Genomic DNA, 26,896 nt, shown 5'->3' with positions numbered 1-26,896 from the left:
TTCACTTTAAGGATGCGCTCACGACTTCAGCACCCCTCTATTGGTGTGGGGTGGGGGTTTATATTTTATGGGATCCCAGCTCGCCACAAACCAAATGGCAACCGTCAAGAGCGAGGCTGATTCTCTGCTGCCTGCCGCCCTGCGGTGGCATCTGCACGTGCACAGCGGGAGCAGGAAGCCCAGCCAGATCAGAAGGGCAGCCTTTCACGCCTGCTGGGCACTAGTGAAAATGACAACAGGAGGCGTGACGCAGTGAAGAATCGGACGTAGTGACGAGAGAACTTTGAAAGGGTTGGAACCACAGTTCAGAGAATACGCAATTGCTTTTCAAACCTTCCTCTGATCCGCTGGAAGCTCTGTAGCCTGCAACAGGCTGTCTCAGGAGATTTCTGGGGCAGGTAAACCCAGATTAGCTGGAAGCCTGGGCTCTCAGGGCTGGCGATAGTTAAATGTCTGTAAGTATTGACCACTCCCGCTCCTGCAATGAATTCTGCATGGGCAGCCACTGGGCCTGTGTAGGCACGGAGCTCCACTGATGTGGCACTGACTGCAGAGGGGCAGGCTCTAAAGGGTTTATATCGAGATCTGGGATTGGAAACAGTGCTCCTCTCTCTGGGGTGAGGGAGCCCCTTGAAAGGTAAGAGATGTTCTCTCAAACCAATTCACACAGCTGCTAGAAGAATCAGGCAAGTTCAGAGAAGCCGTTTGGTTATTTAAATGCCGCATCATCAAATCAATACAGGACATTTAGACTCGTGCATTGATGCAAGCATAAATAACAAGGCCCTACAAGCAAGTGCTTCTGTGCCTGCAGGGTAAAGCCAGAAAAATGCCCTTGTCTAGCCAAATCCCCAATGCACGTACTCATTCATCCAAAAGATCACACTAGAGGAACTGCTGCCAATGCATCTACATAGACAGGAAGCAGCAGTGGAGGGCGTTAGATGGCAGGAAATTGGGGGCGGGATCTTTCAGACCTCATTGTGGGTTAGCGAGAGCAGCCAGTATGGGGCTAAACTTAGTGTCATTCATTAATAATACTCACTAATGCTAACAAACTGTTGCATTCATTTCAAGGCGGCTGGGTTTGCATGTAGCACTCTCACGGCAAAAAGGAATCTCACAACCTCCAGGGACCCGTGTCTCCAGAATGCGACAGGTCTGATTTACACCCACCAAAAGGCTCAGTTGAGACTGAAACTCTCCCTCTACCTCAGCTCCTCCTCCCTCACTGGCCTGGTCCCACCCCCTCTACACAAACAGGGTCAAATATGTCACATGCTCGTAGTCCCTCTCCCTGCACTGCGGCAGAGAGGCCCGATTTCCCTGCTACCCCCAGGCAGGTGGTTAAGGAGGGGCGCAGAGCTGCACGAGGATCATTCTGAACACAGCACGTGGCAAAGACCACGCTGACGGGGAAGGACACAACAACATCCCTGGGTTGCAACAATGCTGCCCTGAACTCCATGACCCTTTCTGAGTCATGGATGTGGTTCACCAGTGAACTCTGTAGCTTAGGTTCGGCTTGGACAAAGAGCCACAAGATTAGCAAGACTCCCTGAGCTTCGAGGGGCCCGACAGTCTCCTGAGGAGAGGCGGCTGGGTGAAGTGGGCTAGAGCTTCTAATTTGGTCAGAACCGGCACACTCCCTTCCTAGTAACCATTTCACCAACGAGGCACAAGCGGTTTCAGGAAAAAAAGATCTTAGTACTTTTTTTGACCCTTGTTACTGCCCTTTCCTGACATCCAGCAAAAGGGGAGCAGACCTGCCTCCCTCTCCCTTGCAATGGACTGAATTACTCTGTGTGATGCCAGCCCAGGAAGTGCAGATGCCAATGTGCCAGAGTGTGTGTAAAAGGCTGGGACAGAGTGTCCCTCGCTGCATCACACCCACTCGGGCTGGAAGGTGTTTGAGCAGCCACAGATTTTTACCCCCAGCGCTCCCCCGGAGGGCCTGCTGCAGCTCTCTCCCACCGAACCCATGCCATGGTGTCCGAGTGATGCCAGGACCCCGGGAGCATGGGATGAACTAGCCAAGGCCGCACGCTCCCCCTTTGCTGCTCGGCTGCCAGGCGCGGGGCGGGGTGGGCTTGTTTGGGGAGCTATTGTGGGAAGGCCAGTGAAAAGAGGGGCCTTGTGTTTTTAACACCAGCCAGCCACAGTGGGTGTTATGTAGTTAGGGGTGCTCCCAGGGCTGAGTCACTAGCCGATCCTCACTGCCAGCCAGCCCTGGCTGCCCCGGCATCTCCTCACCACTTTCCTCCCCCTGCCCTGATGATGCTTCCCTGGAGGGCTACCCAGGAGTGCCCCATTCTCCTCCCAGAGCCACAGGAGCCTTTGGCAGTCACAGCCCCTTGCACTAAGGTATCACTTGTCCGCCCTCCCTCCAGAAGGGACCATGGACACTCCTCGCTGCCTGGGGCGATGCAGGCAGGAATTCTCTAACACGGTCAAGAGAAGGCTTGCTCTGACCTGGTCACACAACCCTATCTCATTAATCTCCAGACAGACTGATTCCTTCCGGTGTCTGTGGCTTTGCAGGCACTGGGAAACAGGCCTCTGCGCATCAGATGGAATCCAGGATGCAGAGCAGAAGCGCACTAGCTGCCACTATGTCCAAGTGCCCATCTTCCACCCTGAGGTCAACGATTAATTGAGTGAACCAGGAGACGGGTCACCACGCGGGCGAGCAGCCCCTCCCTGCCAGACGGCTACAGGCCCTAAACACCTCTGTGACCACAACAGCAACAAATTGCCTCCTATTCCTGCAAAAATGCCAGCTTCTCAGCTAGAGGCCTCACTGATAAACCCACCAGCCAGCCTGCAGAGCGCTACAGTGCAAACGTGTCCCTGCCCTGCTGCAGCTGCCCCGCCATATCACTGGTTCCCCTCTGCTCAGGCCTAGTCTACACCTAGAACTTAGGTTGACTTAGCTACACTGGACAGGGCTGGGGATGAAATTGACAAGCCTATTCCTGGCCTGCAAAAAGGGAGCCAGCAGGCAGAGCTGAGATTATCATAAGGGACCAACAGAGAGGAAGGATGGTCCAGTGGTTAGAGCACTAGCCTAGGACATGGGAGACCTAGGTTCGAATCCCTGCATTGCCACAGGCTTCCTGTGAGAGCCTGAGCAACTCACCTAGCTGCTCTCGGCCTCAGTTCTCCATATAGAAAAATGGGTATAATAGCACTTCTCAACATCACAGGGGGTGTGGTGAGGTGCCCAGAGATGGAGGTACCTTAGAGAGATCAACTCCTAGGAGGGTGGTGAAGCACTGGAATGCGTTACCTAGGGAGGTGGGGGAATCTCCTTCCTTAGAGGTTTTCAAGGTCAGGCTTGACAAAGCCCTAGCTGGGATGATTTAGTTGAGGATTGGTCCTGCTTTGAGCATGGGGTTGGACTAGTCAGTGCTTCTCAAGCTATCTGACGTGGGGGACCGGCAATTTTTTCCCCCAATGTGCGCGCAGACTGGCAGCCGATGGCTTGCGGACCGGCGCCGGTCCGCGGACCACCACTTTGAGTAGCACTGGACTAGATGACCTCCTGAGGTCCCTTCCAACCCTGATATTCTATGATAATAGCCACATACAGAGTTCTTGTCCATGGCATCACAAAGCTGTGTTCCTGAGGGAAGGCTTGTTACCATCTTATCTTGTGTTTGCACTTATTCAAACCAGAGTGCTGTAATCCTGTAAGGCAATCACAGCTCTTCTGCAAAGTATCAGATTGGGATAGCACAGATGATAATGATCTCTGAGCGCCAACGAGCAAAAGCACAGGGTGGGACGGGAGCAAAAAGGCAACGAAACACACCCACCGAAATACATGTGCACGCGGACGCAGCCCGAAGCGAGTCTATGTCCCTTGCATGGCCGCGAAATAGGATATGCATTTGAGCAATTTGATTCTTCAACAGAAAAGATAAACCCAACCTGCTTGAGAGGGTTTGTGGGGTACGTACACAAAAAAGGCTGTGTCCGGGTCTCCTTCCCTCCCAACGAAAGCTGCTGCATTAAAAAAAAATTGCCCCACAGAACACTTTTAAGCAAGTCTGATGCAATGTCAACCACAGCATTAACCTAGCATCACCTCGCAGGAAAATGTGTGCTTCACCCCACCAAAAAACAAATAAAATAGCCAGTGTTTGGGCCCTGGGCTGGGCTACCCACATGGCAGCACTGCCCTAAGGCAGATCAGAACAGCATAGGTGGACAGATGACCTTGAGAATCAATACGTCTCACTCCAGCAGAGGGAATGGTTATTATTACGATGCCCCATCCCACCTGTAAAACAACATCAGCGTCAACATCTTTAGCACAAGGCCACCGAGGAAAAATGATCCTGATTCAGCTTGTAATCCTTCCCCCAGTCAGAAGGCCTCCTGGCTAAATGGCTCTTCAAATTGCGTATTCCTAGCAGATTTCTTATTGAAACTATGTATTCCCCATGCTGCGAATCCACTGCAGCAAAAGGAAAGCCAGGAGCCGTTCGCAGAGCCCCAGAGTGCAGCGAGATACCCTGCGAAGGAACCTTGGCTGTACTGACAAATGCCACACGTTTACCACCAAAGCAGTGAGCATCACGCTGAAACCCAGCAAGCCTGGCTGGGAAGAGAACACCGAGTAACCGGGAGAGGTTGAGCCCACACACTGCAGTACAGTTCAGATGCAAACAGGAAGTGCTCCAAGTACCTGCTCTGGCTCTCCAAGAACGTGGACACCTCCCAGTGATTATGAATTTATACTGCAGTAGCACCGTGGAACCCGGGTCACCGACCCGGACCCCATGGTTCCAGGCACTGCACAAATGCAGAAAAGACAGACCCTTACCCAGAAGCCAAATCAAAAACCGTGAAGTAAAACAAAAACAAAGCAAACAAAAGACTTGGAGGGGAAAATAAAGGGATCTAGATGTCTTGTCGGCACACTCCACAGCAAAACTACAAAAGGAAAGGACGGGCCGACCAGCTCTCAGCAGGAAAACACCTGGAGTCAGCGCGTCGTGGCTCCTCGCCCAAGGCACGACTAGGCCTAGCAGTATATTTTGTAGCACTGCGTGACATCCAGTTTTCAGGGTCACTGTTCCACAGTCTCTTTGCCAGGAAATATTTCCCTGATATCCAGCCCACAGCCCCTCTGCTTTATCTAATCCCAGTGCCCTCCGGGGGGAAGCGGCAAGCGGTGCTGGGGGTTAGTGTGGATCCTCTCTCATCATAGGGTGGACGATACTGATGAGCATGGCGTATTTCCAAGGGTGGGCAAGAGCAGAACTAACTCCTGGCAGTGCAAGCATCCATCTATCCAGGATACAGATCAGCCCCCATTTCTGTAGTATCTGAGCCCCTCCCAGTGTGACACACGTATCTTCATAACAGCCCTGACAGGCACAGCAGGGCTCTTGTCTCATTACAGAGATGGGCCAGGAGGCACAGGGAGCTACGTGACGTGCCCAAGGTCCCATGGGAAGTTTGTGGCAGAGCAGGGACTTGCAGTCTCTCAGGACCTAGGCTAGCCCTCTAACCCCTAGACCCATCCTTCTCTAGCATCGACGCTGGCGCTTCGCGTTCCCTTCAATCCCTCCTGTTTATTGAACTCAGCTTGGACACAAACAATGTGTCTCACAGCCCCGGGGTGCAGGCTGACGTTCCCCGGAGCCCTTCCGCCTGAGCTGCACAGTAACTATGAACAGCTGCTCACCTTTGTCCTCATTTCCCAGAGGACTCGGATTAGCTCTAGACAAGCACGGAGCTTGCAGCCCTTCCTAGAAGCCGTGTGCACCTCTAGTTAACTTGCCTTCCAGGCTGTGACAGCGCCCACCCACTGGCATCGCCAGCCAAACCCCCCCATGCCCAGCAGCTCTCTTGTCTTGACAATAATACACACCCAAGTGACACCCCGCCCCCAGGTGGGAATCGGCCTTGCCAACTCCTTTGGGCTGTAATGTCATGAGGATTTCGTCCGCCGCGAAGCTTTCACTGCTCGCCAGCCCCTCCCTTTCCCTCCTCTCGAGGTCCCGGCTCCCGAGGCAGTCCTCCCATTCCCTGAGCAGCGAGGGGCTTCTCGCTGCACCCCTCCCTGCCATACGGCCGCGGGGAGGGAAAGGTGCAGCTCCTCCCACTTCTCTGTTTACTTCCTCCCAGAGCCAGCAGCTGCTGAGATCTGGCGGGAGGCCGCAGGAGGAGGGGTGGGGAGCGGGCTTCGTGCGTTCAGCTCCCCTCCGGCCCCCAGAGAACAAGGAGGGGACTCAGCCCCCCGCAAGGGGCGAGCGTCCCTCTCGGGGAGCTCGGCAGCAGAGTGCCAGGGTGGATCTCAGCAAAGTCTTTTCTGTCGGTCCAGTCAGGGAGGTTTCCCCGCCCTCGGAAAGCTCCAGCCAGATTCACAGGCACCACGCGGGAGCCAGACCCAGCTCGCATGCAGCAGTCCCCGCTTGGAAGGACGGCAGCCTCTACCCACCGGCGAGCCGGCTCCCCGAAGCACTTACTTCCAGCTCCATCCCGGACCCTGCCTCGTGCGAGCTGCTGCTCCCGTACAGCCCCATGGCCAGCTCCCGGTGCTTCCCGCTCCCCCTCACAGCCCTGCCAGCCGGGCGGGGTGCGTCTACATTCTCCGGCTCGGGAGGCTTCCTGACGATTTGCATAGTTAAGCCGTAAACTAACCACAACATTCCTCTTACGATTTTGCAATCGGCTGGAATAATGTGGTCGCGCTAAGACGGGCCGATGAATCATGATCTATAAACCACAGCGCTCGTCACCGGGGCTCAGGGCTGGCTGCAGCCAGCGTGATTCATCTCAGGGGATGCCAGGGTTAATTTACAGCACATTGCTATTTATTTTCCAAGCTTTCAAACCTCCGGAGAGTTCCTGTTCCTGCCTTCCCCTCCCCTCCGCTCCGCTCCGCCCAGTGGGGCCGTGATACTCGAGGCCATGGCACCGTGTCAAGAGGATCAAGACAATTCCTCTGCAACGCACAGGAACCTCACAGGCTAGAGGGGATTGTGCATGTAACCCCAGAAGCGTGGCCTCCTGCACCTTGCGTCCAGGAGAGACTCACGTTCTCCAACAACCTCACTCAGGCCCCTAACCCCGCTCAACGGAGCCATCAAAACCCCCAGCAAAGAAACATCACACGGCTCCGCTCCCGACCCTGGCCACTGACTCAGTCCTTAGTGTTTGACTTATCGAGGCACCTAGGGCCCCGGCGGGGCTAGGGACTGTACGAACACAGAACAAAAAGACTGTCCCTGCCACTGAGGGGCTGTTCCTTCAGTCACGCTCTGCCAGCACCGTTGGGGAGAGAGCCTTCCCCTCTGCAGCTCCCGCTGCCTGGAATGCTCTCCCGGTGCCTCTGTTGGTTTATCTAGGATGGGCCTCCTCCCTTTCCTTCCCCTCAAGCTCCCCTCTCCAGGAGCACAAGAGCTTTCTGCCCCGTGCCAGCCTCTGGAAGTTTCATCCTGCCTCGCCAATGCTCCCATCCTGAGCCACGCTGTTCTCCCCAGTGCACGCCTCTCCCTCCGCTACTACGTCACTCTGCAGAGCCACTGGGGAGCTGCTGGGAGCAGAGACCTGCTGCTACGTGCGTTGAATTGCAGGGCGCACCTACCAGACACAAGGGTACCTAAGCTGCACACTCTACAGCAGGGGAACTCGGGGGGGAGAAGGGTGAAACCTCTGGTCCCATCTCCCCATCGTGGTGAGACGATCGCAGGGTGGTGCAGGCGTGAGTTAAAGACGATTTATGAGGCCTCACTGTTCTGAGACCCCCCCCAGCATAGCCTCCCTTGGGGAGTGGGCCACACGGTTGGTTTTTTTAATCCCCACTGATTTTTGCTGATCAGGCTTGCAGCAGGATTCACTCCTCTGCTCTGCTCACAAGGCCAAATTCTTCTCCAGTAAACCTTTCATGTGGCCACTAGCGCTGCCGGTACATCACAGCACGGCAGCTTCAGAAATGTAGGTGTCCTGCAAGACCCTCCATGCACCTACCGCAAGGCTATTCAGGCTCCCAGACTTCCCACAAAAAGCAAAAGGGGGGATTCTTTTGTACAAGCCACAAACAACGTACTTGCTGCAATATGATCCCCCAAAGAAGGCTGTGCCTGCCCCAAAGAGCCCCCGATTCCAGGGCTCTCTTTGCTGACCTGCACCCAGCACAAGTCAGTATTTCCGAGGACAGGAATTTGCAGCATGGAGGTCCCAGCAGGTTTGTGAGGGATAAAAGGTACACTTAGGACTGGAATGAGGCACGTGCTTTACAATCAGTTGAGAGGCAAAGTGAATGCACGTATGCACGCACACGCGCATGTGCCCACCAATGCCACGAGCAGGCTAAGCACGGACCCTCAGAGACGCTTCCCCCTCGGGTTCACTGTGCTACTTCCACCCTCTCTCTTAGCTCTCAATATACAGTACTAATGAGTTTGCACACTGATCACTACACTGTGACTCCTGGCACTGCTCAGAATGCACAGCTCCCCCACTTCCATCCATTAGAAAAACCACGGTGGGGAGGAGAACTCACAAATATCTGGAAGAAACTCTCTCTTCCTTTTATTCCTCAAAACAACCCCTTACATCACCACCACCCAGCTCTAATCCCCACTCATAGCTCCAGCGGCGCCTCTGATCAGTCCCCTTTCTCCTCCTTCCGTGGTTCTCCAAGGAAGACTTGCCACCCCACCTCAATTGCTGTCCTGACCTCCAAGTTGCACAGGCCAAGCCTGCAGGACATGAGACAGCACAATTAAGCTGAACCCCTGCACCTCTCTGTGTCCCAGGTAACACTCAACGGACCCTAGGGCCTGGAGCTTGAATGCATCCTGCAGCGAACAGGCACGACCCCCCTCCCCACATCTCTAGATATTGCACCTCCCCACGACAGCTCTCGCGATGTAATGAGTGATGCATGCCCTGAAGAGAAGCCGTGAGCCAAGCAAGCTCATTTAATCACCTCTCCAACTCATCCCATGACACCTCCAGCAGCACAGTTCTAGGATATTTTTCTAGTATTAATGACATGGCTTTTACAATCACCACCTTGGCTTTGTTCTGTGCTCTCCAGGGCAATGCTCTGACACTAGCGAAACCTCCTTCCTCCCTGAGACAATATCGCCTTCCAACCAAATTGGTAGCAAGCGGAGTGCCTCCGGGATCAAGCAGAGTGCCCCAAGGGTCGGTCTAGGGGCCGGTTTTGTTCAATATCTTCATTAATGATCTGGAGGATGGTGTGGATTGCACCCTCAGCAAGTTTGCAGATGACACTAAACTGAGAGGAGTGGTAGATACGCTGGAGGGCAGGGATAGGATACAGAGGGCCCTAGACAAATGAGAGGCTTGGGCCAAAAGAAATCTGATGAGGTTCAACAAGGACAAGTGCTGAGTCCTGCACTTAGGGCGGAAGAATTCCATGCACCGGTACAGACTAGGGACCAAGTGGCTAGGCAGCAGTTCTGCAGAAAAGGACCTAGGGGTTACGGTGGATGAGAAACTGGATGAGAGTCAACAGTGTGCCATTGTTGCCAAGAAAGCTAACCTCATTTTGGGCTGGACAAGTAGGAGCATTGCCAGCAGATCAAGGGACATGATCATTCCACTCTATTTGGCATTGGTGAGGCCTCATGTGGAGTACTATGTCCAGTTTTGGGCCCCACACTACAAGAAGGGTGTGGAAAAATTGGAAAGAGTCCAGTGGAGGGCAACACAAATGATTAGGGGGCTGGAGCACATAACTTATGAGGAGAGGCTGAGGGAACTGGGATTATTTAGTCTGCAGAAGAGAAGAATGATTTCTCTTTGATAGCTGCTTTCAACTACCTGAAAGAGGGTTCCAAAGAGGATGGATCGAGACTGTTCTCAGTGGTACCAGATGATAGAACAAGGAACAATGGTCTCAAGTTGCAGTGGGGGAGGTTTAGGTTGGATATGAGGAAAAACTTTTTCACTAGGAGGGTGGTGAAGCACTGGAATGGGTTACCTAGCGAGGTGGTGGAATCTCCTTCCTTAGAGGTTTTTAAGGTCAAGCTTGACAATGTCCTGGCTGGGATGATTTAGTTGGGGATTGGTCCTGCTTTGAGCAGGGGGTTGGACAAGATGACCTCCTGAGGTCCCTTCCAACCCTGATAGTCTATGAAATTTGTTCTGACAGCGACTTCTAAAAGTGTTCCAAAGCTCATACGAACCCTCTGACAACCCAGTGCACTTTTTTCCCCTTCTTTTTACAGCTCTGTTTGGGGAGTGTTTTCTCCTACCACACAGCGCCAGAGACTTGATTTTCCTTTGGGTGACTTCAGAAGAATGGCTCTGATTCTGTTTCCCATTTGCGTTTGGTTGGCCAACAGGCTAGCTCTGAGACCATCGCATGTGATCAGAGTGACAAATTTTTCAAAAAGTTCAGAGAAAAAAAGTTCGCCTTCCTCTGTAGCATGGGGCACGGGTCACTTGCTGGAGGATTCTCTGCTCCTTGAGGTCTTCAAACTACAATTTGAGGACTTCAATAGCACAGATATAGGTGTGAGGTCTTTTTTAGGAGTGGTGGGTGAAATTCTGTGGCCTGCATTGTGCAAGAGGTCAGACTAGATGATCATAATGGTCCCTTCTGGCCTAAATATCTATGAATCTATGAATCTATGAGACCAGCTTAAGGCAAAGGGTTAAAGGGACCTCGGCACGGAAGCACCAGGAGGCCTGTGGTTGTCTTTTCTACATGAGCTTGGAGTGTCTGTGTGGGGGGACAGCACTGGCCTTATTAAGGAACCCACTCTATGGGCCACATTATGTACGACCCTGCTTGGGTACGGAGAATCCCATCCCCCCAGCGCACTCACACAGGAGGCAGCCATAGACTCCAACCCAGACAACGGCTACAGACTTCAGTAGGTATGTTGCACAGGCGGTCCCTTTAGAGGATCAGGCCCGTAACATGGCTGAAGGCACTGGAGTTGCCAGTTTGCACTGCCTTGTAGGAGTCTTCCCTCTCCTCCTGCATTGATGAGCACCACCAGAAGAGCCCTGGCTACACCTTTGAAATGGTGCAGCAAGACCCGTCGCTTCAAGCACTTCGTCCAGGGCTTCCCAACTCTGCTACTTCAGCCGTGCACCTCCTTCCTGTCCCCACCTGGATCTGCTGCAGATGAGGCATCGTTCACTCCCCAGTGAGTGGCCTGGCGCAGCCTGCTCCACAGCCAAACAGCATGTGAATCTTGTACCTTTAATGGGACAACCACATACTGTCTCTTGCAGTTAACATGAGCAGGAGTAACTTGTGTGCATGGAGAGAAGCTGAACCTACCGCTACACATATGAGAACCTCTGTCAATTCCCTCTTCTAACCACTAGCAAACACTGCCATCACCCCACGATGTCTCCCCCAAAGCATCCTTGGATTGTGTCAGTCGACATTATAGCAGAGACGGGGCAGAGACACTTACGACAGCGGCTTGATGCCAGGCAGCCGCTGCAAATAGCATCAGTCAGACCACAACCCACAGGCGGCCCTTGCAGACAGGATGGATATAGAGCACAGGGTGGATGGCTGAGGCTTTTATTATTGGTTTTAAAGTATATACGTATCACCCAGGTCCCAAAGTCTTCGCTGTAATTGTCTGGAATGTCCCAATCCCCAAGCCTTACATCTCATTACCATCCTTGGCACCCTCCACTCACAGGGAAACACCTCAAATCAAAGCATGCTATCACCGAAACAACATGCAGAGAATGAGGAATAGCTGTCGGGTGCTTGACTTTGATGACTGCTGTCCTGAGCCTCCATCTGAGAGAGCAACTGTGGAAGCAGAATGAAATCAAAGAGCTGGGTTGTCGATTCTATAAGGAAAACAAGTGCATAAAAAATATGCAGAGTCAAGAACTGGCCTAATTCTGCCGAGAAGTCCTAGCACAGAAGAATAAACCATGGAACGTGATCCTTTGCTAGTGTGCAATGGAACTGTAGGGACTTGCATTTCTGTATGGTGACTAATCTTCACAGGATATGGAAAAGGCCTACAGCAGTCGATAAAGTAGAGCCACTTCCCTATAGGTACTTTGAACAGTCCTATAGAATGATAGAAAATCTTGCTACAAGGTGGTTAAAAAAAATCCCCAACAAACCCTTCAGAAAGGGGATGATTCTCGGTTGATCAGTTTTGTCTCACTGTTACCTTAGGCTCCCTGTCCACCTGTTGTATCCATCTGTGGACTCGTCTCATACTTACATTACAAGCTCCGCCGGACTGAGGCGCTCTTTCTGATATGTCTTTGTACTGCACCGAGCACAACGGAGCCCTGGTCTCGGACCAGGGTCCCTTGGTGTTCCCACAATACAAACAATAGTAGAGTCTATAAGGGTTTATACCCATGACATGCATCCGACCAAGTGGGTATCCATCCATGAAAGCTTATGCTCCAATACGTCTGTTAGTCTATAAGGTGCCAGAGGATTCCTTGAAGGGTTTTAGAGTGACTTCTATAGAACCTTGTCAGTTTGATCCCTCTTAAGTCCTCCCAGGCATTTCCATAAGGGGGTTGGTTTCCTGCTCGTGTTTTTTTTTTTTTTTAAGTGAATTGATTGCCTGTGCAAGAGGAGTCCCAAGAGATCGGAAGAAGGATAGGGATGACCATATTTGTACATGGGGATGGAGGACAGCCCACACTCACTGACCCAGTCAGGAAATGGATTTTTCTCCTCTTCTGTGGTTTGCCTTCTCACCCACTAAGTGTCTTATACTGCGCTATTTATCTCTGCCTGCAGCCTCACGAGCTGCCTGTACCACTCCCCTCTAGGAATTTTGTAAGCAGATCCCTAGGGAAAGATGCCAGATTGACAACGCTGGGGGCAGAAGTCCTGCATTCACCCACACTGCAGACATGCCTAGCGCAAACAAAGCATCAATGTTTTTGCAGAAAATCCCTCTCTAGGATTTCCACCAAGGCCTGCTTTGGAAAGCAAATGAACAGTGGCACGAAATGCTGGAATATTTCCCTTGTTCCGGAGCTGTTTACAACCCCAAATCTGTCAAAAACAACACACCTCAGAAACAACTTTCTCCTTTAGGTACCTGGTATTCTGTATCTCCCCTGCAAAAGGGAAGATACCCACAATGCTAAAATCCAAAACTCCCCATTGGATTTTATAGTCAACAGGACGTACTCGCGTGGGTACAGGTTTGCACCCTTAGAGAACACATCGACTGCTGCAGGAGAAATGCTGGAGCCTGAACTCACGTGTGAACAGGGAAAGAAAGAGCTTTTCACTTCATAGGCATCGATGCCGTGGATGCTCCAGGGCTGAAGCACCCACAGAAAAAAATTAGTGGGGTGCTTAGCATCCACCAGCAGCCAGCTTCCCCCACTTCCCCCTGCTGGCGGCCCCACTGATTAACTCCTCCCCCTCCCTCCCAGCGCCACCCGTCTGCTGCAGATCAGCTGTTCCACAGCGTGCAGGAGGCACTGGGAGGGAGGAGGAGGAGCAGGGATGGGGCATGCTCAGGGGAAGGGGCGGAACTGGGTGGGAAGAGGTGGGGTGGGATGGGGGTGGAGTGTGGGCAAGAAGATGCGGGGCGGAGGTGGAGGTTTGGGGGAAGGCAGAAGGCAGGTGGGGGCAGGGCCAGGGCAGAACAGGGGCAGGAAGAGGTGGGATGGGGGTGAGGGAAGGGTTTAGGTGGGAACAGGACCTGGGGCAGAGCAGGGGGTTGACCATGCCCAGGCCCTGGAGGAACCCGGAGCCTGTGTTTCATTTCACTTGTAAGAGGTTTTCCACCACATATGTAATGAAGCCACACCAAAGTGCCCAACTGGCTTGGCTGGATGTTCTTCAGCATGCTGGTAGTGTTGTTGTAGCCCCAGGATAGGAGAGAGACAAGGCGGGTGAGGTCACATCTTTTATTGGACCAACTTCTGTGGGTGGAAGGTACAAGCTTTCGAGCTACATAGAGCTCTGCTTCAGGTGCAGGGAAGGAAGCACAGAGTGTCTGACCTAACTACAAGTTGGGACAGATTGTTAAGCAGAAGGGCTCTTTCAATACTTGTCCTCTGGGGAAACCTGCACACCTTCAAAACAACAAGCCTGGGAACTTAAAATTCATAACTCTGCCAGAAACCAAAAGCCATGGACTTCACAGGGACCCTGGTTTTATAGCTCATTAAAACAACCTGTAACACACCACACTGCCTGCTACCCTTAATTGCCCACTTCAAACCCTTTATGCTTAACAATCTAACCCCCAATTGCCCAATTCATTTCAAGAGATCGCCTCCCACCTGCTCCCCCTTCTGCCTAAAAATCTATCCCAACTCGTATGTAGCTCAGACACTGCTCCCTTCCCCAGGCCTGAAGACGAGCTCTGTGCGGCTCAAAAGCTTGTACCTTCCACCAACAGAAGTTGGTCCAAGATATGACCTCACCCACCTTGTTCTTTAGCATGTGATTCAATACTCCTTTGCATCCACGCTTTCAAAGGATGAAGAACTGCGGGTTCTCCAGGCTTCCCTGTCCAGCCTAGAGTAGCACGATACCCCGAGAGACGTTGCTACGTCGATGTAAGTCTCCAGTGTAGACCAGCCCCCACATCCCTCAGACTCCTCAACATCCTCCTGCTGCTTCTGCGCTGCCAGCTCCTTGCCAGGCAGTACATAGAGCCCCCGCCCCCTGGAACACATACTAACCCTTCCATAGTGGCCCATTCTGACTTGAGTTTTCTCCCAAATATGGCCATATCGTTCTTATTTGATTGCCAAACAATGTGGCTGGGTTAATGGGAATGTGTTTAGGGCATTCTTTTTATTTTGTTTGGAAAACCTCAGCTGGGTTATTGAAATAGGGGAGAAACTGCAGCACAACAATTGCAGCGGGGGGGAGGGGGGGAGAAGAGACGCACAGGGAGGGGGGTGAACGACATTTCCATGCGCATGCTCGAAGGACTTTGGGAGCAGCTCGAGCCCAGAGTGGCAGGAAACCAGAGCGGATGCACTAAAAGCCAAGTAGCACATTCAGGATTCCTGTAAGGGCTTGATGTAAAGTAATATTGGATTCTGAATGTTATCCTTCAAACAGATCCCTTGTGGCATGCACTGTCCATTTCATACCCACGCCCGCCTCATTTCTAAAGCCTGCTTAAACAGCAGAGTATGTCTCCACATTTCAGATATTACCACCTACCTACTGAACCCACGGGGCCCCCCATCTGAGGCCCATACAAGTTTTACCTCTGTGAGGTAGGGAAGTGCTATTATCCCCATTTCACAGACACGGAGGCTCAGGGACTCCCCCACAGGATGTCCACGGCAAAGCAGGAAATTGAACCCCGGTCCGCAGGTCCCCGGCCAGCGCCCAAACTTCAGCACCAACTATCCTTCCTCCCTGCATGATTCTTTGTTTGAAGTCAATAGCGCGCAGCCGAAAAATGCCAGATTTACAACCCTGAGTGCGGCACCTTAGCTCACCAACAGAACAGGCTGGCAACACTGCTGGCCTTTCCCACATAGCCCCAGGGCACGCCTCCATCCTGACCTGCAGGGACCATCTCTAGGGGTCACAGAGTAGATCAGTCTCTGGGGCCAGTTCGGACCTTTGAATCAGATTTCTGGATCTTTGCGTATAAATGGTGAGATTATTTTTCACTGGGGTGTTGTATTTCGGGGCGGGGGGGGGGGGAGAAAAGAAAGAGGAGTTTTGACGATCCATAAAAATTGGATATTTGCTAAATCACAAGGTTTTCTCTGGGGCGGGAGGGACCCTTGCAATTGGCCTCAATATACGGATGAGCTCACGCTGAGTTGAAGAAAATGCATGGAAGCAGCTTTCCCAGAAATAGCTGCGTTTTCCTATCAGGAGCGGTGGCTTTTCAAAACTTTGAGTCATCCTATGCCATCAGTTTCCAAGTTAAATTCCCAGTGGGGATTTTGGCTTAAAAACGAAATGGCCCCATCTGGCCCTCTGCCTGGAGCAGAAGCATGTGGCTCTCCATGAGGAGTAACTTTGACAAAAAATGTTCAGTTAAAAATTTGGAAGTTTGTGGCTCTGACGAGGGATTCGGCCTGCCTGTTGGGACCCGTTACTGTGCTCCGGTGCGAGAGGATCAGCTGCCTTTATGGAAAGTGGGCAGGGCCTGGGACTCGATCCTGAGCACCTTCACTTCCTCATGAGAGAGTTCCTGCACACCGCACGAGACTGGGAATCATCAAACCAAACCCAGGCTGGTGATATTAAACGGGTTAGGGAGGCCCTCCCAGCCCCTAACACACCAACTCAGTCCTGCAACCCTCCCTCACACAAGTCAGTCACCCACGTAAGTAGTTCCGTTAGCGGTGAGGCATTACTTGTGGTCTGGATCCAGCACTCAGGTGCTTGCTCAACTTTAAGCGCATGCTAAAGTCCCACTAAAGGCAGCGTGTCCCACTACCACGCTTTGCTGACGAGGGACTGTGTGAGTACTGCCCACAGGATGGACCCAGGGCTCTGATGTTATTTTATTGCCAACTTCTTCCTTTATAACAATGAAAGGTTTAGGGGGAAAAAATGGATCTGGGTAACTGAGGAAAGGTAAATTTAAGACTTACGGGCCAGATTCGTAAAGATAATTAGACACCCAATCCCATGATTTCAATGCAAACGAGGTATCTAGGTGCTTTTGAAGATCCCGCTATATATTCTTCATGTTGTTGTTCTTAGGGCCAGATCCTTGTCTGGTGTAAATCAACAGAGCTTCTGCTGACATCTATGGCTATATAGATTTACATGAGGACCTTACTCTTCTGCATCGTAAGTAATCTTGAGCCATGAAAGCGCACTGACGAGACAAGCAAGTGAAACAGGCAAGGAACACGAACTCCCAACTTGCCTTGCATATGCCCATCCCGCACACAACGCAAGAAAAGTTTAGCCGACACGCCATGTCTCTGCTGCAGATATTTAATAGCTCAGCAGTTTAACAGTCTGACACAGTGTTTACGTAAAACGAACGGCGTGTTTATAAAGTCGGAGTTTGTGTTGTTCCTTCACATTACTGCAGTGACCACGGGGGACAAGAAATGGGTTTCTTTTGGGTGCGGGACAGCAGTCTGTACAAATAATGCAGTTGCTTTTTCGGCAGAGGGCAGGCATGGGAAAATGTTTCTCAGGACTGGCAAGAACTATTCAAGCTGCCCAAGGGCCAAGGTCATACAGTGAGTCACTCGCAGTCACTTGGAACAGGACTTCTGGCTCCCGGCTCCCTGCTTTAATCACTACAACATGCCGGTTCAAATGTCATAGCATCGGGGAAAATACAGCTGTGGTCTCCTGCACAGTAAGGATGGGCAGTTTGTTTTGCCGTCAGTGGAGAGGATACAGAATGTTCATTAGCTCTGACGCTTTCGAGGAAGCGGCTCTTTCACTGTGGAATATCTGAGTGCTGACTGCAACACCAAGCAGGAGAGCATATCCTGCTGGCCTGCCCAGGGACTCAGCCTGGGGGGTTTTGAACTTAGCCAGATGACTTCATTTACCTCTGAATCATCCTGGCCATGGCAGTTGGCTTCGTTAGCAGCTGATCTATGAAACTGACCCCGAGCCCAGCAGCCTGATTGATCCACTTTGGAGGAGGCATGAGGAGAAACATCCCAGGCTCCCTCTCGCTGTCTGAGTCAACCGGTGACTTTATATAGCCTGACAATCCACCGCATCCTGACGCTGCTCCCGGTTGTGCTGCACCACCTGCCTTCCTGCTGTTGGAGGGAGGTTTTCACTCAGGGCTTGTCGGCTTGGGGAAACCGACCGGCACAGCTACCGCAGAGTTACTACCGTATTGTGGCTTCTCAGATATGCTCCTCTGGCCAGGCACTCGATTCTGGAATAAAAGTGACTTTATTCCACAATAACTAGGCTCCATGAAGTAATGTGTAATGGAATGAAGTCATTTTTATTCCAAAACAGAGTGCCTACATGGGGAAGTTAGGCTGGAATAGCATAACCGTTATTCTACTAAAGCGAAGCCAGTCAGATTCTCCACGTACACAAGACTGAAACAACAGTTTCCCTCATACCATGAAGTGAATTTGAAGCTGAGTAAGTCATTGAAGGAGACTGAGTCCTGGAAGTCCTGAAGAGCTTATAGCCCCCTACCCCCACATGTGTGTATTTGTAATTGTTCCTGCATGTAAATGTCAATTAAACCCGGTGTTCGCTTCCGGTTAGTAACGTGTATAGTAATATTTGACCTAATTTTTTTTAAAAAGTTTTAGAGTGATAATGAAATTATATATTAGAAATTTGTGTTTTTGAAAAAGGTAAAAAAAAAAACCCTCAGACTCCTAGAACCACAGGATTAGAGGGACCGCAAGGGTCATCCGGTCTAACCCCCGGCCAAGATGTAGCATTTGTTGTGTCTAAACCATCCAAGACAGATGACTATCCAGCCTCCTTTTGCAAGCCACTAGTGAAGGAGCGTCCATGACTTCCCTAGGCAGTCTGCTCCATTGTCCTATTGTTCTTACTGTTAGGAAGATTTTCCTGAAATTTAATCTAAATCCGTTATGTTGTAGTTTGAACCCATTGCCTCTTGTCCTGCCCTCTGTGGCAAGCGACAATAATTTTTCTCCATCTTATTAAGGCAGCCTTTCAAGTATTTGAAGACCCCTATCATATCTCCCCTTAATCGCCTCTTTTCCAAACGACACATACCCATTTCCTTCAGCCTTTGCTCATGTGGCTTGCGTTCCATCCCTTTGATCATCTTGGTTGCCCGCCTCTGGATCCCTTCCAGTTTCTCTACATCCTTTCTATACACTGGTGACCAAAATTGGACACAGTTCTCCAGCTGAGGCCACACCAGCACCGAGTGAAGCGGTACAATCACCTTCCGTGATTTGCCTGCTGTGCCTCTGTTAATGCAACTCCAAACTGCATTTGCTTTTTTTGCAGCAGCATCGCATTGCTAACTCATAGTGACGCTGTGATCCACCACAACTCCCAGATCCTTCTCAGCCGTGCTGCTGCCAAGCCAGTTACCCTCCATTTTGTATTTGCGCGTTTGGTTTTTCTTCTCTAAGTGTAGCACCTTACATTTGTCTTTGTTGAATTTCATTTTGTTGTCTATAGCCCAGTTCTCCAATTTATCAAGATCCCTTTGAATGTTAGCACTACCCTCCAGAGGGTTGACAACCCTCCCCCACAGCTTTGGGTCATCTGAAAATTTGATCAGTATGCTCTGTATTCCGACATCCGGGTAATTAATAAAGATGTTAAACAACACCGAACCCGGAACAGATCTCTGTGGAACCCCACTTGAGACCTCCCTCCAATCTGACATTCCATTAATAGTTACTCTTTGTTTGTGGTTGTCTAACCTGTTATGTATCCACTTAATGGCAGTTCCACTGAGCCTGCATTTCTCCAGCCACTTATCAGAATGTCATGTGGCACTATATATCAAAAGCCTTGTACAAGTCCAGGTATATTATGTCCACAGCATTCCCCCTAACCACTAAACCAGTTATCCTGTCAAAGGAGGAAATCAATCCATGCTGGCTGCTCATGATCACCCTCCATCCTCCAGGTATTCGCACACTGAATGTTTTAGACACTGCTCTAGTAGCTTCCGAGGTATCGGGGTCAGGTGGACTGGTCTGTAGTTCCCCAGCTTCTTCTTCCTCCCCCCCCCCCCTTTTTAAAGATGGGCTCTACCTTAGCCCTGCTTCAGGCTTCCAGGACCTCGCTTGTCATCCCTGAGTTTGCAAATATTACTGCCACTGGCGCTGAGATTTCTTTAGCTAATTCCCTCAGCACCCTGGGGTGAATAGCATCCAGATTAGTCAGAAGATCTTTAACATGTTCTTTACTTATCTTGATCTGCATCCCTCCCCCTTTTTATTGTCTATGATAACTTCATGAGTCATCTGGTCACATTATTTTTTGTGTGAAGACTGAAGCAAAGTAGGTGTTGAGCAGCTCCGCCTTCCTATCATCCTCTGTAACCAGCTCACCTTCTCCACTGAGCAGAGGACGCATACCATCCCTGACCTTTATTTTTTTGTCCAACCTATTTGTAGAAACCTTCTTGTTGTCTCTAACATTTCTTGCCAGCTGAAACTCATTCTTTGTCTTGGCTTTTCTGACTGTGTCCCTACATGTTCGCACTATTCCCATTATATTTCCTTGGGGACATGCCCCTCCTTCCATTTCCTGTATGGATCCCTTTTCATTTTTAGATAGCTAAAAAGTTCCTTGTGCAGCCACGCTGGTCTGCTGTGGCTCTTCTCTTTCCTCTGCGTCGGAATAGCTTGATGTTGAGCCTCTAGCATTACAGCTTTTAGGAACTGCCAGCCCTCTGACTCTTTTTCTTCCTAATTGGTCTTTCCACAGGACCCTGTCTACTATTTCTCTGAGTTGGTTGAAATCTGCCTTTTTGAAATCCAGTGTCCTTGGTTTGCTGTTCTCGTGTCCTCCTTTCCTTAGGATCTTGAATTCCATCAGATCACGTTCACTTCCTCCCAAGTTCCCGACCATCTTCCCATTCACAACTAATTCATCCCTGTTGGTCAAAACCAGATCCAAAACGGATGACCACCTAGTTGTTTCCTCAACTTTCTGATTCAGAAAGTTGTTCCCTACACATGCTAAGAACTCGCAGGACATATGTTTTGAAATTATGTAAAGGTCTTCCAACAGATAGCAGGGAAGTTAAAATCCACCATTAACACAAGCTCATGTGTATTAGCTAATCTTGTTGTCTGCTTGTAGAACGCCTGACAAAACACAGACAAAAAGTCAGTATGTAATTAACTTTGTACTCTATCTGGGGTTAAGATATTAAGACTGTAACTTCAAGATTATGAATTGTCCTTAAATTGTTAAATGATCCAGTGCTGAAAGGCCAAAGGGCACAGCAGTGTGATTCTTTTCATTGAATTCAAAGTTGTTATTTTCGAGAGAGTTAGCATGTTGGTGACGGGGGAGTGAGAATGATAGTATATCAGATTTGCTCACTGTTCTCTCATTCTAGTTTGGAAAACATACTGAGCATTGCGCCCACATTCTGAATTAGAACACCAATCTCCTTGGTTCTATTACATAAACCGGAAGCAGCGCCTGCGAAGTCCCTGATCACAGCAAGAGCTATTTCAGCAGTAAATAGCTTTATGAGGAACATCCTTTGCCAGGAGACAATCGGCCAAAGCAGCTATGGGAATTTTTAAAATTTATTTTCTAATAACTAGACCACAATGACAGTCTTGACACTAGAACAGCTCATTTCATCTCATAATTATCTCCAACCCGCCCTGAACTCCCCTCTTTCCTCAAAGCAAATAAAACCACCATTATTGCCTTCTCAAAAGCATAAACAGAGCAACGAAAGACCCGGCTGAAATGCGATTTCTATCCGGATTCAGCTGCATGCTCTGCTACAACAAGAACTAAATTAATTTTTTTTGTTGTTTTTCTTTTGTTTACTCTACTAACTCCCAGTTTCTCATGTTTAAATCTTTTCCATCTAGAAGGGCAAGTTCAATGCTTTAACTGCATCAACTGTAGTTAACAAGGCAGAATACAGACTGATGTTACAAAGGTTGTGTAGAAGACCCCTTTCTCCTGTTGTTCAGACAGCTGCAGGGTTCCTGCAAACCACAAATTCTCATACTGACCCTGTTTCATCTCATTGTTCCCTTGTGCTTCACCACCTCCAATCAACCCATGCACTGATTTCAACAGATCTGTGACAGATTATACCAACAGAAGATCCGGCCATACAACTTTCCTTTTTCTGTGAAGCACCTAGCACACTTCTAGGCATTTGGTAATAACAACAGATTTAATAAAAGGCTTGATTATTCCACATACCCCTTCAAAACTTCCGATATGACGCTCTTATTTTAATCAATGTTCTCAAATTCCAAGTGCTTGACGTTTACACGCCTCTAAAAAGACAGAACCCTACTTCTAGTGATCATGCATAGGCCCACTTGTTAATTGTGAGCAAGCCCCTGGGGACTTTTTGTAACCAAGTATGGTTTATGACCTGAAATGTAAATAAAACACACTGAGTGAAGTATATGCAGGTATGTCACCACACAGGTGCACATCTACAAGAGGCGAGGGGAGGGGAAGTAAATTACCTTTCCCTCCCCATGCCTGTTACTTGCTCAACTCAACAATGAAATCAGAATTAGCTGCGTGCCTCTGATATGAACAAGAAACAAACGTGACCTCACATCCTATTGCTGTGACCTAATAAAACAGACTATGGTCAACAGTATAAAACATACTGCAGGCCACCATCCCGTGTCTGCAGGGAGATGGATCACCTAACAGGCCTTTTCCTTTTCTAAGTCTGAAAAAAAGAAGAGAAAATTGGGCCAGTCTGTGGTATTCATCATGTGCTAATTATTCTGATGTCTTCATGCTGTGGAGATCAAATTGGGGCAAAGCTACCTATCTCCCTTCAATCAGACAAGTACTTCTTATGGCAAGGCATCAGAATGAACTGCTTATGTTGGTAGTTTTATAGAACAAGAAAGAAGGGCACTAGCCTTTTATTCCCTCCCTAGCATCACGTTATCTAAATAGATTTCCCCCCACCCACCCTTGTATGAAATGGACAGTTCCTAAAGGTTTGGGATTCACCAGAAGACTTTCCACTGGGTTAAAGATGTGGGCTGAGACGGTCGATGCTGCTTAAGAGACGTGGACACCCAGTTCCCCTCGATAGCTTGGAAAATCTCAGCGGCAGAGTTAATGTGACCTATCAGTCACTGGCTCAAATTTAGCCCTGGAGCTGATGGCATGGGGTGACCACACGCCACTGCCAGTTCTTTTCAGTTGTCTGTGAAATGAGTTCAGTGGTCTCAGCTTAGTTCCCAAGGAGCAGATACATCTCAAGGATCCATATCACAAAAGCCACTAACACAATGGTTACCTTTGCTGACAGTCTGAGGGAGGCAAAGATCTAAATGGCCCAAGGAGACTGAATATTGTTCTCACCTGTAAGGCTAGTGGTCCCTACATCCGTAGAAGTGAGGTGCATTGGTAGACAGCTTGGGGAAACTTGTCCTACTGCGTAGATTGTATCTACTGTGTACACAGAGGACTCCAGCCTCTCGGGTCTTTCACAAGCACTAATTCCCTTTTTAAATCGTCTCTTTTTAAAATCTACTGATAAGCTGGGGAGGAGGAGAATATATAAATGTCACCATTTCCCAGACGACAACGCCTCTTGAAAGCCAAACACTCAGTGAACCACTCTGACCACAGAAAGGCCCCAAATAGCTTTTCAATTCCAAGATTAAGGTCCTGATGGGAAGAGTCACTGTGGCCAGCAACCATGCCATCCACTCCCTGGGGAGAGGAGGAATGATCTGGTATGGATCACTTTAACCTGACATTTGTGGGCTGTGAATATAAAGGATTGTTGCTGTGTGGTCAGGAGGAGAGACCGGCTAAAGGTCCTGTGCATCCGTCTTCACCTCTTACCTGATTCTTCCCCCTTCGTCGATAATTCCTCCGCACCAGGTTCTTGTAGTTCTCATTCTTCTTGGTCAGGTAGTAATAGAGCACGCAGTCTGCCACCGTCTGTAACGACACAGGAAGTGTCCACATTTTCGACACCAGCATTCTTTCAAAGCGCAGGATCCCAGCACTGGGCGTTTGGGCACATGCTACACACGGCATGTTTCCAGACCCCAATACAGCTGGGTTTCCTTCGATTACTGGAGGTTTGCAGGGCAAAAAACATTCCCACACCCACCCAGAGCCAGGCTTTCCCTTGAGAGCTCAGTATGGGCCCAGCGATTTGGGAGAGATGCTCAGCCATGGAACAGAGTGAGCCCCCACACGTGCCCAGGGCACTCAACACCCAGCAAACTTTAAAGTGACGACCTGGGACCCCTTCCTATAAGTGCACCCCTATAACTGCACCCCACCCTATAAGTGCCAGAATAGAGCACTAGATCCCACAGTTGCTGCGTTGAACACATTTCGCTGACATATTGAGTCCTCTGCATTCAGAAGCTGTTGCCTGGATTCCAATTACAATGCTCAGAGAGAGGCAGGCACCGGCCTAGAGGAAGGACTTATGGACCAGTTGCATTAGAAAACAGGAGAAAGGGGGAGGCTGGAAGACGACGGTGCTTTAGTACAGAAGGCAGCTGCACAGTGAGGCGGCTCTGTCGACAGGATGAATACCTGCTGACACACCTGTCACATTCACGCATGGAGAATACAGCTGTTTGCAAAACAGAGTCTGGTTGTTCTAAGGCATTAATTGGATCCCTTTCTATAGCCACGATTACAAGAACACACACCCACTATGCTCTCTAGAGGAGGGTCTTTGTGTCTGTTACCCTGTTTGCTAGTTGGGATGAGAAGTGGAGCTTTCTGCTCCAGAATCTGAGTGCGTTAATCCAGGCTACGATGATATTCTCCTGAGGCAGAAGTTCTGCAGCCAGAAGTTGGTTTGCAACTTGGACAGCCAGGACAATAAGTGGCTGGCCGTGTCCTAGCAGATCCCATCCTTTCAGAGAAAGGGCAGTCTCTCTGCTAGCGCACTGGTCTGGGACTCAGGAGACCTGGACTCTATTCCCACCTCTGCCACTGACCTGCTGTGTGACCTTGGACAAGTCACTTCTCTGCTCTGCACCTCAGTTTCCCCATCTGTGAAGTGGCAATAATGATGCTTCCCTCCTTTGAAAAGTGTTTGAGATCTACAGGTCAAAAGTGCTAGGACTGGAGTGCTAGCCTAGAAACTTCCTTCCCAGAGGCTGCAACTTTGTGCCCATTTAGGATTTACTGATATGACACCACCCAAACCTCCAGGCTGCCCAGCTCTGGTACAGATTACTCGTCTTGTCTTGGGAGGAACAGAAGATTCACTATCTTCTGGGGTCTGCTTTTCAAATACTTCCTTTGTTTGTCCAACTAGTGGGGGTCAAAAAAGCCCCTTGGTGTAAATCAATCCACCAGGAATGTGCACTAGGGAGCTTGGGCCATTTCAGTGTCTACCCACCACTAAAAACCTCTTGGCTATTGATGGTTTTTCAGAATTAAAAAAAGAAAGAAATGATAATGCAAGAGATCAGTGGGTTACTGTTCACAACATCTCTGGGGCCCCACCCTGAGTTGAGACAGGGGCAGCACACTGGACAGGGCACGCCGAATGTCTGCAACCCCCAATACATGACAGTCCAGTCAATGGGAGATGCCTACAAAATGTGAGATAAAGCAGAGGCGTGGGTTTAGGTGCCCAGACAGTAGGTTTGAAAATCCCGACACCCTGAGCTCCAAATCCCTTCAGAGAGGACTCCGCCTCTCATCTTTCCAAGCTAAGCCAAAACCCATCTACTTCATTTCACGTGGGGTCATTCAGATGACACCATAAAAACTAAGGTCCTTGCCTGCTCTCCACAGACACTCCAGTCCCATGTCATCTCATAAAAATAGGGATATGTCCTGATGTCCTTGGCCAGCACTTTCCCTCCTCTGGCTACTGTGCAGCCACCTCGCTGGCTCCCTCTGCTGCAGAAGCGACTGCCTTTCCACAGCAAGTACCGTTACTCTGATTCTTTGGTGAAAGAGGCTCTGTGGCAACACAGGGCTTTATAAAAGAAGGCTTTTCAATAGGAGGAATAGTTCTGTGCATTAGATACTTTGGGAATGGGTGCAAGAGAAACACTTGAGATAAATGAAAGACAGATAGAGACAGAGAAGGGGTTGAAAATCACTTCGTTACAAACCAAACCAACTTACCTTCCTGTCCAAAAATGAAGCAATCACACCAAAATTCTTTGGATGCTGCATGAACCTAGAGAGCAAGAGACAGAAGGTTAAAGTGAAAGCCTGGAGACCTCTTTGTTTGTTCTCCATGTTTGCCTTTGTGATCCCAAGCCCTGGCCTTGCAGCTGCCTGCGCACTCCATCTGCTGGCAGAGCTAGCCTTGAATCCTAAAGTCAGAGGGCAGTGGGAGGGAGCTTTTCAAGTGACTCATTGGTTTGAAAAAATATTTATTTGTCCTGATGAGGCAGCTTCCCAGAAAGAGGAGAACTTTAAATGTAGCCCATTCAAGTTTTGTTGACTGGGAGTTGAAGGTGGGGGAGAAAATGTCTCCTCTCCCCACCCCCACCCCCAGTATTTTGGCTTTTATTCCACAGGTTTGCATAGCGGGGCAGGGAAGGACAGAAGAAATAGGACAAGAAGCTTCAGCATCTTGAAGCAGATAGCACCATGGAGCGGTCTTCGGCAATCGGCTAAATCACATACCACAGGAAAGCCTAAGAACTACTCCACTTCGTGCCAGCCTCTCTCAAGCCCTGCCAAAGGAAAGAGAGGCCAAAGATTGCCACTGATTCCCTTTGAGTGCCAAGCGTAAGAATGAGCGAGGAGTTTGCAAACGGAAAACAAATGACCTGTTTCGAGGAAGTTCCAGGGAAATCACGAAGCATGATTAAAATGCCTTGGCATCACCAGGCCCAGCTGCTGGTCAGAAGTCCTCGGGGAGAAGTGACAGCCAGGCATGGCAGCTGCGCTCCTGGGAGAGCGTCAAACTCACTCAGCCCCTTCCAGTAAAAGACCCAAATGCTCGCCCGCCTGTTTCCCTGCAGTTTTGCTCACGCAGCCTGAGAAAGGCAAGAGGTGACAATTCTGACCCCACTGAAGTCAATGAGAGCTTTGCCATTGACTTCAATGGAGCCAGGGGTCCACCAAACAAGTCCATCAGTGCTAGCAGCCCAGGGTTTTGACCCCACTGCCTGCCTGCCATTCATCGGGATGCGTTCTGAGCATAGCAGCTCACACAACAGACCTGCATAGCCGGGCCTGGTGTTCTCATAAGGAGGGTTTGGAACAATCCCCTCCCCACCACACACAGCTGCTCTGCAGCCTCATGGTTGCAGTAGCCTCTGCTTGGGTAGCTGCCCCCTTCTGCAAAGCTATGGCTGC

The 26,896-nt window shown here is 50.0% G+C and overlaps 1 protein-coding gene across 21 annotated transcripts in view; it reads right to left on the bottom strand.

Annotated features, from left to right (window-relative positions):
- NCOR2 (nuclear receptor corepressor 2) overlaps positions 1-26,896 on the bottom strand; it is a 412,272-nt gene that overhangs the window by 107,556 nt on the left and 277,820 nt on the right. For 18 of the 21 annotated variants that reach the window (XM_073313442.2, XM_073313441.2, XM_073313453.2 and 15 more), the window contains 2 exons: positions 25,709-25,763; positions 23,438-23,536 (listed from right to left, as the gene is read on the bottom strand). In XM_073313442.2, the coding sequence (XP_073169543.2) occupies positions 23,438-23,536; positions 25,709-25,763 (154 nt within the window). Of the gene's footprint in view, positions 1-5,884; positions 6,071-6,482; positions 6,665-23,437; positions 23,537-25,708; positions 25,764-26,896 lie in introns of those variants that run through there. The other 3 variants (XM_073313460.2, XM_078848969.1, XM_073313461.2) reach the window with 2 other exon arrangements.

This window comes from Lepidochelys kempii, chromosome 15, assembly GCF_965140285.1.
Source record: "Lepidochelys kempii isolate rLepKem1 chromosome 15, rLepKem1.hap1, whole genome shotgun sequence".
Lineage (NCBI taxonomy): Eukaryota > Metazoa > Chordata > Testudines > Cheloniidae > Lepidochelys > Lepidochelys kempii.
Note: the sequence above shows the minus strand (reverse complement) of the source record. Positions and strands in the feature narration are given on the sequence as shown.